The following is a 13,872-nucleotide window of genomic DNA, read 5'->3' as shown; positions in this document are numbered from 1 at the left end:
TAAACACAGATGGGTACTATCCGGTTTTGAGGGCCGTAAAAAATCGCCAAACTATTGTTGATGCCAGTGCTGCCAAAAATAATTGCGACAACCCTAATGCAAGAAAGGAAGTATAATAGTAAATAACTATCTAAGATTGATGTTTTAATTTAGATGAAAGGTTAATTTCATATAATATTTTATTAGTAGTAGTTATATAAAAAAGGCTAAACATGACTGAATGTAAGCATAAGAGTAAATAACTACTTCAGATCATTATTATAATTTATATAGAAATTGCTAAACATAACTGAATAGATGCCCGCATTGCTATTTCGCTACCGAGTTATTGCTAAAGCATAATTTCATCTCGTTGATTGGTCAAACATAATTTTCTATAATGAATGATGCTTTTCCTTTGAAAATATTCTCGGTTTGAAAAAATTCTCGGCAGAATCGCCCACTTATTTGTTTGCCTCTTTTTACAAGGATAAAAACAATTGGATTTTTGTCAATTTTCTTTTACTTTTTAAGTGGAATATATTTTTAAATATATGTTGATGTGTACATAGATAAAGTCAAGGGTGTGCGCAGTGCCATTTTTGTGCAATTCAGGGAATTTTTTTAAGTGAAAATAGGTTGATGTGTACATGGATACCGAGTATGTACAATTCTTAAAAACGTGTCAAGCAGCGGGTGATTCTGCACTTTACCCAAAATTCTATTGCAGACTTTTCTTCATGGGCAATTCCCAAATTGTTAAATCCATAGGATATCAAAAAAGGATTTAAAAATTAAAGTAGTATTTCAATGCCGTCTTAAGAAATATAGAACTACAGTCAAAAGTCGTTAATCCGGACTCGTCGGGACTTCGGCGATTCCGAATTATCGATTTTTCCGGATTATAGATCATCAGTTTAAATCGCGTAAGATGGCATGCAGAAATTCTAAAATTAAAAATATGAAACCGTAATTTATGAAATAAAGAACAATTATGATGTAAAGGGTATCAAAATTTACAAAAAAAAAGCTTAATATTTATTTGTTTACTTTATTAAACATTTCTTTCAATGTAAGTTGTTTAAGTTGCTTCGTTTTATGTGATAATACTTTCTCTTTAATTCTATAAACAGACATAATTTTTTGTTCACTTACAAAGTTCCGCTGTTCAAGTCCCGTTAATTGCTGTGCCGAGAATACCGACTAACTTGCCAATCGAAATTTTTTCGTTTTCACTAACCTCTCTGTCACATTCTTCATGTCTTTATCCATTTTTTGCAGCAATTCCACTTTTTGTTTGATGGACATTGAAACATACTTTCGTTTTGTACGATCCTTTGGGAGCTCCAGAATCAAAAATTCTATTTGACATAATCAAAAGTTCAAGTTTACTTTTATAGTATTGCTCTTACAAGCTGCAAAAAATAATAAGCCGGATCCAATTTCAAAATTAAGGGACAACGCAATCATCAACATTAACTGAAATAGATAATTAGATAATTTTAGCTTACACCGTCCGTTATACATAAAACGCGCACGCGAAAACGTATTCTGCACTTGCGCACACGCAAATGCGCAGTCGTAAGAGGTCTTAACGCGCACGCATAAACGCCTATGCGCATGTGTCAACGCGCCGCATGCGCAGAACATTTTAGCTTTGAGGTCCGGATTATAGATCATTCCGAATTATGGGTGTTCGAATTAACGACTTTTGACTGTATATAAACTTACGCAATCTGAAATCATTAAACTGGTATTTCAATGGCGTCTTAAGAAATATAGAACTATGTAAACTTATGCAATCTGAAATCAGTGCGTACGCTATATTTGGCGTGCTGTTAAATGGGCGCATTTGCTAGATTTGGTGCTTTTGCGCATACATTTTCAATGCAATTTTTTTACCGTCCTCAAAACGGAATAGTATCCACAGATGGCTTCATTTGGTACTTCCTTATTAAAGCAGCCATAGGCACCTGGCAACATTTAAAAGTTGCATGTTACGAGTTTGATAATTCAACTGGCTAGTTTTGGCAACTCACAATTCTGACTGCTTTAATACGAACTTGTCAATTTAGTTTTGAACTCTTAAGAAAAAGTAGGGGCAATAAAAGAAAACATTTTCTAATACAGAGTAAAAAACTGAGTTAATGAATGATAGTTTATGTACTGGCTGAAAACTACATTCATGTATGCCAACCTTAAAGGATACATTTTGGCAGCTCTAAGTGTTTTGAAATTATTGGTAGATACATGATGCAAAGTAACTCATAAAGACTTTCAAAATAAGGTGATTCAGCTCTTCCACATATTATTTTAATGCTATAATTTTCTGAGGTGAGTTTTTCAGTGGAAATTTTGATGAAGTAAAATAATTCTAAAACAGGAACGTCTGGAATAGAGCATTTTACAACTAAACATGCCTCAAAAAAATAACATACAAGGAGATTTGATTCAGGATCAATGACATACTGCCACAAAAGTTGCTCATGTTCCTCATTCCAAAATGTTTCCACATTTTGTCCCAAGGTTATCATGCTTTTCAAATTTTCTACCTGAAATTATATTTAAAAACTGTACTACATGATTTAATATTTTCAGAATAAAATGAATGATTTTAAAAAAAAACTTTACAATATATATATAAAATAATCATGACTTAGCTTGTTTAAAAGAGATGAAAAACATATAAAATTCAAGAAATAGGATAATTTTATAAGTAACTAAATACTGGTTCTAAAACTAATTTTTGTTAAAAAACTTTTTAACTAAAGATGTATGCAGAAAATATATCTTACAACAATAGCATAGTCATCAGATGTTGAAAAATCAATAGTATCCAAATCTGCAAGTGAATACCGTCGTACAAAACCTAAATAAACAAACTATTATAAAAGTACAACTACAAAGACTTTCATGATTAATTTAAATTCAGCAGTTTAAAAAATAAGAAAATAATTAATTTTCAGTTGGGAATATAAAGTTACATTTAGTAAATGTTGCTAATACTTGGGCATTTAAAAGCTTTCCTATCTTAATATTGATACAGGCTACTATATTTCACTGATTATTTATCAGTTTTACAATTGTCATCAACTGAAAATTAACTGTGAAAACAGCGCATACAATTTTGAATGCAATAAATACAAAATATAACAGAGAAAGTCAAATTTGATGTTTACATTTAAATATCTGCTATTCTTCATTTTGATTTTAATATTAAAATTAATTTTGATACATGAATACAATGGATAATCAGAGATTTCTTTGTCAATAAAAAAACACAGAAAATACTTCTGAGTTTCTGAGTAAGCGAATATTTATCTTATTGAAACAATGTTATATTTGTCGAAAATTTGACATATTTTGGATCAAATGGATGAATTAGCATGTGGTGAAAGTCGAATGAAGACCTGAATCTGAAAAACCTAATGCCTGCTTTTAAGCCTGAGGGTAGAGGCATAATGTTTTGGAGATGTTTAGCTGCCTCTAGAATGGGAAATTTTGTGATTCTAGGAAATAAAATGGATCAGTAAAAATACATAAATATTCTTAATAAAAATTAAACATCTAGAAGAAAACTTAGAATTGAAAATACATTCAGATTCTAGATAAGGATCCTTAAATATGCAGCCGTAATTTTTTGCTTATGGTTATTATGCAACTGTCCTGAAGTTATCAAAACATTTCTCCATATTATCCAAACTTAAATTCTATCGAACATGTATAAAGTGAATTGCAGAAAAAAATAAGAAGCATGATATTTCTTCGATAGCTGTACTAAAAGCAATTCTTGAATAGAGGAATGTTACAAAGTTTAGCTTTCTCCCCCCCCCGCCCCAAGTTAATTAAATTGTGCTAAAGTGCAAGAAACGTTAAACTTTAGCTAAAGGATATCAAATTCCCATTAAGATTAAATATCCCATTATTTCATGCTTTTATTAAATACTAACTACTTGTTTAAAGTTTCCAAGTACATATGTGAGTTCATTTTCAGAACTTTTTGAATAAATAATTCTGTTTAACAAAAACGTTTTGAATAAATTTTTCAGAACAAGCAGTTTTTAAAAACGATGATCAGTTGTACAAGTGAAAGAAAAATAAATCGCTAATATTTAGTAAATAATATTGCCAAATAAACTTGAAAAAAAAAAGCGTCCAAAAACAAATGTGAGCCACTGTTATTATAAGGAACCTTAAGCCCATATTCCTTAAAATATTTTTCCCGTAATAATCTTTATTTGAACTCAATTTATAATAATTTAAAGCTGTAAAAATATAATTTGATATACATTTAGTAGAAAAAAAAAATATTTTAAATACTTCATTTTGATTAGGATTATGTTTCACAGTAAATGCTTAGAATTCTATTCTGAGGAAAAAAAAAAAAAAAACACTCACTTATATCGAAGTCAGGAATATCCATAACTCAAATATAGAATCAAGTGTGAAGTATTTTACGCATTAAAAATACCGAAAATGTTTCAGGCGGAAACAATTTCTTTACTTATAGTTTTTCAAATAGAGCAATTTTTATGTTTTCAACGAAGTTCTTTAATGCATTTTTTTCAATTACGCTCTGCTCAAAGCCGTCGCGTGTTACCATGGAAACCGATTGGTAATGTTTAAGATATGTAAGCTTCTGAATTCTTAAATAAAATTTTTTCTTTAATTTTTCATATACATAGTTACTTAAAACTATCTCATAATATTCAAATAATTTTGTATGAATAAAAATTTCTTTCTTTCTTATTTAATTATTATTACAGAAATAACTAAATTCAATGTACTACATCTGAATCTGGCAACATAACTAGCTTAAGGGAATGAATGTATAATATCGCTATAGTGATTTTTTTCAACCAAAGAACCTAAATTGTATGGGAATTACGTAATGTTTAAGTAATTTAATCTTTTCAGCAAAATACGGAAAATTTATAACTCAAAATGTCGAGCATTACCCGTCGTATTATGAAGGAAACTCAACGACTCTTGTCAGATCCAGTGCCAGGCATCAGTGCAGTTCCTGATGACAGTAATCCAAGATATTTTCATGTGCTTGTAGCTGGCCCTGAAGGTTCCCCATTCGAAGGAGGTATCTTCAAATTGGAACTATTTTTGCCAGAAGAGTATCCCATGACTCCACCCAAAGTACGCTTTATTACAAAAATATATCATCCTAATATTGATAAGCTTGGTCGCATATGTTTGGATATTTTAAAAGATAACTGGAGCCCGGCTTTGCAGATTAGAACAGTACTCCTTTCTGTTCAAGCATTACTTAGCGCACCTAATCCAGATGACCCTCTTGCCAATGATGTGGCGGAACAGTGGAAATTTAACGAGCAAGATGCGATCGAGATAGCAAGAGAGTGGACCATGATATATGCTAAAAAGTAGAATAAATTTTACTTCATTCATTACTTTACCATTGATGAAGTGAAAGAACTGATAAATAATTTATTTTCATGTATTCTAAAAGTTAAAGCAATATGTATTTTACTTAATACTTACAATATTTCGCAACTTATATCTTTTTCTTAGAGTTTTAAAGTTTCGGGTACTAAGCACAGAATGTGCTTTTTTATTATAAGTTGTTAATAGATTTATTTCATCATAAAGCAATACTATTGAAAATAAATTAAGTTGGTGAGACCAAAGTTATGTTGTTTCTCTTTCTGATAAAAGATAATGTTGAGATTTTCTTTATCTTAAATGTGTTATATTCTCTTTAAACAGTATGTGTATAGAATCAGTTGTATGATAATTACTGAAGTAGATAATACTAGAATTTGAACTTTTTCCTAATTTTCTGTAGTTACATATCTCAGATAATAATATTGATATAATATCTAGTTGCATTCATTCTTTTGAATAGGATATTAGGTTAAAAAGTATTTCTTTATTGTAATAAAGGCTTTATGACTATGTAAGTTTACTTTTTATGCAATTTCTTTCATAAGTGTTAAATATATGCATTAATTACATTAAGCTGCAAGTGTGAAACAGGTTAATGTACTTGCGTTATTTATATGTGGTAAATACATATATATATTTCTCTGCCCTTAAAATGTTAATGCGATAATATCTAAAATTGTTTGATAGTTACTAAAAAAAATGCAAATATTAAATCATGTAATATACCAAAATTTACATATAATTCCATTAAGTAGATTTATCTACATGTTGCTCAAATGCATTTGTAATTCTGTTTTCATTCCATAATAGTTTTTGACAATACATCAGCCTCCTTGGTAAAATTACCATGATAAAAAAAGTATATATGTACCTGTGTTTCATTGGTTCAGGTTAAAATCAATCAATATTTTTATTTCATTGAGCTTTAGATTTGTATTTTTTCTTTTTCTTTCAAATTTACTTTCTCTAAATGCTGTGTGTTTTCTTATGGTATATAAAAATTTGAAAAGCATTAAACTATTTTTCTGTAACATTGTTATTTTGTTAAAATAAATCTGTTTTAACACATAGGGTACTGTGGTTTTAATTGAATTTAAAATATGTTTCCACTGTTAAAAATCATATGAAATAAAATATACCATAAATAGCCATTCATGACAATTTTTCATGCATCATGAACTACTACATCCATGATGCATTTAAAATATATTGCTATTACTCGAACTAGTATATTTTGAATGAATCATGAATGCTAATAGTAGTCGATTTTAGTGTACCAACAGAATCACAAAATGAGTATGTATTTGTAAGTTTAGCTGTGCTGGAAGGCAGAGGAATGGTATAATTTTGCTGTTTAATCACCTCAAATATATTTTTGGGTAAATGTATTTTAGAGTAGGTATCTATAAGTTGAGAGATCTTAAAGGTGAGACATAATGTACCAATTTTAAAATCTGGAAACAATGTTTTTCAAAGTAATTCTTAATTAGTGTAGATCTCTAAATGCATTAAGCAGATAAATTCATTGATTAGAGATAGTATCTGAGTAATCTGCATGAAAAAACACATTAGAGTAGTTACAGTATGAGTAGATAGAGGACTTTCATTTGTATACTCTATGTTCAACGTTTGAATCCTGCCAACGGGCTGTCTGCGTGGACATTTTCATGTTTTTCCTGATGTGTATACGAGCCTGTTTTCCTTAAAAAGTCCTCCACAAAGGAATCCTTTTCCTTAGACAGATAGTCCTCAAGGCTTTGTCATTAAATAACCAAACCAAAACATATATATATATATATATATATTCCTTGTACTTGTTAGTCATACATACAGAAGCCACAGTTAACTTGCATTTAAAACAACCATTTTCTTTTTATGGCAATTTATTATGTAATTACTTCCACATTGTATACATACATACAATACATACAATGTTTTTCATTTACCTTAAACATGTACCCTATAACTTTCTTTTTAAAGGAAATTATACACTTTGAAAGAAACATGAAATGGAAGCATTTAGTGAAAATGGCCCATATTATTGTAAAAAAGTGAAAGTTGCAATCTAATCATTTTAGATCTAACCTTGTGCTTCATCATACACTTAATTATTTTATCATGAGGATGCTGACGTTGTATTTAGGTATCTACTGATTCAGAATTTTATTTGTGAGGGCAATATCATTGAAAACTTGCAATTAATGATATGTGGTAAAATTGGGTAATTATGTATTTAATTATCATGTGCTGGCAGAAATGAAATATTCTTTGAATGCTTACAAGCAATATAGGTGATACGGTAAAAACTGTTTGAAGTGACCAATATTTCAGAGAACATTAATAAATGTTAGTACTGATGTCATTTATATAGAAAAGCGAAATTATCTGAAACCACCATTTGTCATCTTAGAAGGAGTTCACTTTAGTTATATGAAACAATTTTTTTTTTTAAATATTGTAAAAGGTATCATTGAACTGAAGCTCATAATTGTTTAGGTTAATAAGCATTGCACAGTTGTTTGTTTTAAATCAATTATGCACTGATTTTTTATTTATTTTTAAAATCTGCAAAACAAATTATTATTCCATTGTACACTAGCAAATTTATCAAAAATTTTATCTTTAACATGGATCTCAACAAATTCAAAATTATTCATTCTTGTAATAAATTAAATAGCTATTCTGTTTGTAACCTTTGAACTCATTTTATTTAAATAAGTAATATTATATTCTGTTTGTAAACTTTGAACTCATTTAAATAAGGTAAAATTTTGCTTTTCATTTATGCATATTCAGGAATTATTAAAAAAGGAAAAAACTACTACTTTTCTCCCAGACAGTTTATATTTATAAACTTTGAATTATATTTAAGTGTCATATAATATAATATATTAATTTTTAAGTTTGGTAAGCAAAATAATTATGGAGAATTTATATTGCCATTATTCATGTCAGTAGTTCTCAAAGTGAGAGTTGTAATCCATCAACGAGTCAGAGATGATTTTTGGTCGATAACAAAAAATTTTGAAGTATACTCATTCACTAACTGTGTAATTATATATAATTATTTGTGATCTGTTTATAGTTACCAATTAATTGTTCATAAATGTATAAGTTTATTTATTACTCTGAAATTATTACATTATTTTCTAGAAATCTCTTTCCCCTTCCCAGTTTTGTTTCAGAACAACTTTATTGCATTTCCTTAACCGTTTGCGACACGCATATTTAAAATATATTTTAATCTTTAAAAAAATGCCTTAGACTAAGTCAGATGGACTTACTTAAGTGCCTTTAAAGCTTGAAAAAAATTCTGCGCTTTTATTTTTTATGGGGTAAGGTGGGATACCATTTGTCCCACCATGCAACTAGCACATGTCTTATAGCATATTGGTGTATAGCAGGAAAAAAAAATCATATGTGGAATGAATAAACAAAATAAAGCGTGCATTCTAAAATATTCGTAATAAACACACTAAAATGCATTTTGTACTTATTGCATATATGCATGACTTGTAAAATTTTGCATCTGCACATTTTGTATATATATATTTAATATTTTTAAATTTTAGGAACAAAAGAAAATATTTTCTTGAATATTATTTTAAGATTAAAATTTGATACTCGTACATATGATACTAAATAAAATATTAAAATTGGCACTTGATTCAAAAACATTTATATATGATTAAAATTGAAAAAAAGTCATTTTTTCATGAAACTTTAAAAAACATGTTGTTTCATTCTTTTGTAAGCATAGAGGCACTTCACATGTTCCACACATCCAAAATATTCATCGTTCTTCTTTCGATGTGCTGCAATATGCACATCTTCTTCTGCTAGTTCTCTTTGGAGTATGACTTACATTTTTTAGTCTCTTTTTCTGGTTGTACGAACAGGTTTTTAGTTTTTATTTGAACTAGGGATTTCAGTTTTCTTTTCAGCTCTTTCTTGCCTGCAAGTGCCATTAGACTTTATAACTGAGAGAAGAAAATCTTTCATTGTTTCTACATCATGATCGGGTTCGCGAACAAACTTAAATAGAATAAATGCGTTTACTATACTCGCTTCTAAGAAGTAAAAAAAAAAAATCATGTGCCACCATTTCTTGCTTTTGCGGTCTATTTCATATAGTCCTTTCAGTTGATCAATCAGTCGACATATCCCATATTCTTATTGTATGAAATAATGCTGTTTGGGCACAGTACTTTTTTTGTCTTTCCACCTCGTTCTTTTCTATTAATTTCTTTCATTTCAGTTGCCTTTTCCAAGCAAGACAGGATAGAAATGGATCTTTTATCCTTTCATTTTATGCAATAAATTGAATCATTGCTAACTGAAAAGTCTATATATTCTCTTGACATAAATTTGTCTTTTAAATTTTTGGGTAGATACTTCCGATTTATATTTACAGTGCCACATGCATAGATGGGTCTGTGTCTTTAAATAGCGAAACAAATTATTACTTCCCTTTCTTCTTCAGCAATAACTTCAACCTCAGTTATTCTCTCTTGGATTTCAATTTCACATGAATCAGAACTGACATCTGAAGCATTTGAGTAGCAATCGGATGGCAATTCAGCAAAAAGATCCAAAGCTTCCTGAGTTGTTAACTTTTTTCTAGACATTTTAGCACATCAGAGCATACAACGGATGTAAAAGCACGCGCAATCACGAAAAAAGTAGATGCAAAAAAGAAAAGAAAAAATAATCGTGAGTGCTGCCATCTATTAAGCGGAAATTCAAGTGTGTGGTGGGACAATTTTTAACCCACTTATTTCAACTGCAAAATTAATGTTATAAAATATTGAATTCAATTAAGATTTTTGAAAATAAAATACCTTTGAATATTAAAAAGAATCATACATATCATAAATTGTATACCAAAATTTTTAAAATATTGAAAAATGCGAGATACATGGATATCACTCTTGTGATCCTATTTTGAATATTTTTTGCTCATAAACTTAAGCCCTGGTATAGTAGTAACATCTACTGAGAAAAATAATAACTAAAATAGATTATTTTTAAAAGATTAGAAAATTTCTAACGGAAATTGCTAACTGAGAAAATAAATATTAATTAGGTGGGACATATATTGACCCACCATGCCGCAAAGGGTTTTAAACCACAACTATATGCGTATGGGTTGTGTGAATAAAAGTCTGAGAAACACTTCATATATATATATATATATATATCATTTTATTGCTGTATGTATGCAGAATATTCAGGAATGGGGTCTACTGTTTTATTTCCTATACTTATTGATCCTGTTCATATTTTCTATTTTTTAGAGATTCTTTAAATACTATAAAAAATTCAGAATATAGTTTAGCATTGAGGAAATTGAAGTAACATTTCTATTCTTAGAATTTTATCTGAGCAAAATTATTTAGAAAACTCTGCTATTGTAAGTACATGCCTAGGCTCCGTAGTTAAGAAAATAAGACTATAGCTACCATTTGCAAATATCCGGTATAGTCATTAAAAGGAATTATTGCATTCCTCATGCATACCGTGATGGTGTAAATGCATTAAATATATCCAGCCAGCACTGGAAGATCAGTGGTTTGAGTCCTAGCGATAGCATAATTGATTCCTAACCTCTCCTGCTGAAAAACCCTAAAAGACTGTCCAATGGTATTTGACTAAAATGTGCTAGTTGAGAATTTATGACCACCTGAAATTAGCTGTCTGGATCTCATTCCAATGTCCACTCTTCCTTTAAGTGGGAAAGAATGTAAGGAATTGTTTGCCTTTGCCTGGCTTTCTCTCAAAGTGTAAGTGCTCACAGTTAGAAAATCTATGGTTAGAATCTCAGTCAGAGCATAATTAATTTTCACATTTCTTGCACCAAAAAAAAAAAAAAAATGTAACATTTCTACATTATAGTTGATCATTATTGACTGAAATCAAATAATATTATTTATAATTCAGCTATAGGAAGATTTAAAATGATGTAGTCTATTTCAACAGACTTTTTATTTCTGAAATTTACAAATGCAGGTAGAGAAGTAATTCATGAAATGAAGGGAAAACTCCCTAATTTCATTTATAGGTGTTATATGTGATTTCTTTTAGTTACATAACAATAAAAAGGATATTTCGTTGCCATACTTATTCTCTCATATCCTTTATCGTTTCTACTGTACTAGCAGATATTAATTATAGTTAAAAAAAACATGATCAACGTTTTTATGGTATTTTAAAACATTGGTAAGATTTTCTTGTTCATTTGATATGTGTTGTATTAAGAAATATCGAATGAAACTTATTTGAAATATCGTGTGGCAAGAAAAAAATTTTGTTTTTTTAGAATGAAATGAAACTCAATTTTTTCTCTATAAAAAATTAACTTCAGTCAAATATATTTCATTCTTTTCGATTATCTTTAGCCATTTTTCTGGTAACTTCATGAATCCATGCTCGCAGAATTTCCGGCCTTTATCAGCAAAAATTTCAACCAAGTGTGATTTGAAGTCAGCATTATTGCTGAAATTTTTACCATTTAAGAAGTTTTGTAATTTTTGAAGTAAATGATAATCCTTTCATACAACATCTGAGTTATGTGGGAAATACAACAGCACTTCCCAATCAAGCTCTGCTGATTTCATACACGTTGCTAAAGATGTGTGAGGCTTTGCATTATTGTGGGGGAATATGATTGATTTCTTTGCGATTTGCCAATTCTGGCCTTTTCTCTTTGATTGCTTTTTCCAGTTTCATATGTTGTAGGCAGTAAACATTTGAGTTGATCATTTGATGTTTGGAAGCAGCTCAAAATATACAGCATCTTTGTAATCCCACCCAATTGACAGCATGATCTTTTTCTGATGCAGTTAAGCTTTCAGTATGATTTGTGCCGATTCATTCATGCTTGAACCATGATTTTATTTTATTGATATTATTGTAAACAATTCATTTTTCATTACCAGTGACAATCCATTTAAAAAAAGGGTCAGTTGAAATGCATATTGCAAATATTGATATGTGTGTTTATTTTCTTTTAACTTATGTAGAACCCAAACAGCGAGCATCTTAACGAGTCCAAGACATCACATGATTTTCAGTTGTATATGATACATTTAACCTTTTTACAGTCTCTTGCACAGTTATATGATGATTCGATTCAGTTATGGCTTTGTCATCATCAACTTCAGAAAATCTGCCAGAATGTTGGTCATCCATAAGTGAAAAATCTTCAGAACAGAATTTTTTAAATCATTTCTGACACATGCATTCTGTTAGGCAATCAACACCATAGACTTCATGTATCTCTATGTGAACCTGAGCCACTTTCTTGCCTTTATGAAAAAAGTAAAATATGTCAAAAATACTTATCTTATTGAAATTCTTTATTTGTTTTATCTTGCTAAAATTGACCACAAACTAACAGTCGTGCGTAAAAATACACAGAATTTGTTTCTATAGCAATCTAAAAGAGTCAGCTGCCAAATCTAAAAAAAAAAAAAAAAAAAAAAAAAAAAAAAAAAAAAAAAAAAACTCTAAGCAGATTGACAGAAGAATAACAAAACAAACATAATGCTATTTATTTATGCAAATTTACTTTCTTGCCAACCTAGAGATATTAGCCATTTTGAATAGCTCTATATTTTACTTTTGTTGGAGGGAGTGGTTAGGTATTGTGTCCTGACATTATACTACAGTTAAAGTTTTAATTCTCAATAAAAACCTGAAATTTCTTTAAAATATCATTTTTAAGACTTTATCAAATATGTTTAAAACAAAAGTTAATAATAATAATAGATGCAAAGTACAAGGTGATGGCAGCATTGTATATAATCAGCAGCAGAATTAACATCAGACCTTATATATACTTTTCAAACAATGCACAAAGAAATTCCACGAAAAGCATAAAAATTTCAGCTAAAAAGCACTGTATGATAAAATACATTTGAAAAAATAAAAAACTATTTTAAATAAATATATTGTCGTGTTTCAAACATTTAACATACCACGACAAGTACTGCAGATAAGATCAGAAGAAAAGTTGCTTCAAGAGTTTACAATTTCAGCTAAAAAGCACTGTATGATAAAATACATTTGAAAAAATAAAAAACTATTTTAAATAAATATATTGTCATGTTTCAAACATTTAACATACCAGGACAAGTACTGCAGATAAGATCAGAAGAAAAGTTGCTTCAAGAGTTTACAACAATATTTGCTTACATATTTCAAAACAGAACACATCATTAATTACTAGTTGCCTATCATCTAGCCTCCATGTTTGCTGGGCGGTTTCCACCGAAATTTGCTGGATATCAAAGCTATAATCAATGCTTACCGTCCTGTGTGCTTATCAATACAGGAAACAAATCTGAAAACAGAACAACAAGCAAAACTTCGGAGGTTTTCCTTCGTTAGGAAGGATAATTTTGCAGTTGAGCGTTCCAGTGGGGGTATAGGCCTCCTGACCTCACTGCACTATCCATAGAATGCACTTTCTTTGAC

At 29.5% G+C, this 13,872-nt stretch overlaps 1 protein-coding gene and 1 pseudogene across 1 annotated transcript in view; one reads left to right on the top strand and one right to left on the bottom strand.

Annotated features, from left to right (window-relative positions):
- LOC118187326 (dynein axonemal heavy chain 2-like) overlaps positions 1-4,583 on the bottom strand; it is a 280,776-nt gene extending 276,193 nt beyond the window's left edge. The window contains exons 1-3 of the mRNA XM_085822256.1: positions 4,378-4,583; positions 2,775-2,848; positions 2,189-2,531 (exon numbers count right to left, since the gene is read on the bottom strand). Of these exons, the coding sequence (XP_085678382.1) occupies positions 2,189-2,531; positions 2,775-2,848; positions 4,378-4,402 (442 nt within the window). The 5' untranslated portion in view covers positions 4,403-4,583. The remainder of the gene's footprint in view (positions 1-2,188; positions 2,532-2,774; positions 2,849-4,377) is intronic.
- Positions 4,584-4,780: 197 nt separating this feature from the next.
- LOC118187327 (ubiquitin-conjugating enzyme E2 N pseudogene) lies at positions 4,781-6,465 on the top strand (annotated as a pseudogene).
- Positions 6,466-13,872: the final 7,407 nt, after the last annotated feature.

This window comes from Stegodyphus dumicola, chromosome 8, assembly GCF_044657685.1.
Source record: "Stegodyphus dumicola isolate Sdum_Otavi_A_Nest chromosome 8, ASM4465768v1".
NCBI classification, from domain to species: Eukaryota; Metazoa; Arthropoda; class Arachnida; order Araneae; family Eresidae; genus Stegodyphus; species Stegodyphus dumicola.
The sequence above is the reverse complement of the archived record's forward strand: the minus strand, read 5'-3'. Positions and strand labels throughout refer to the sequence as shown.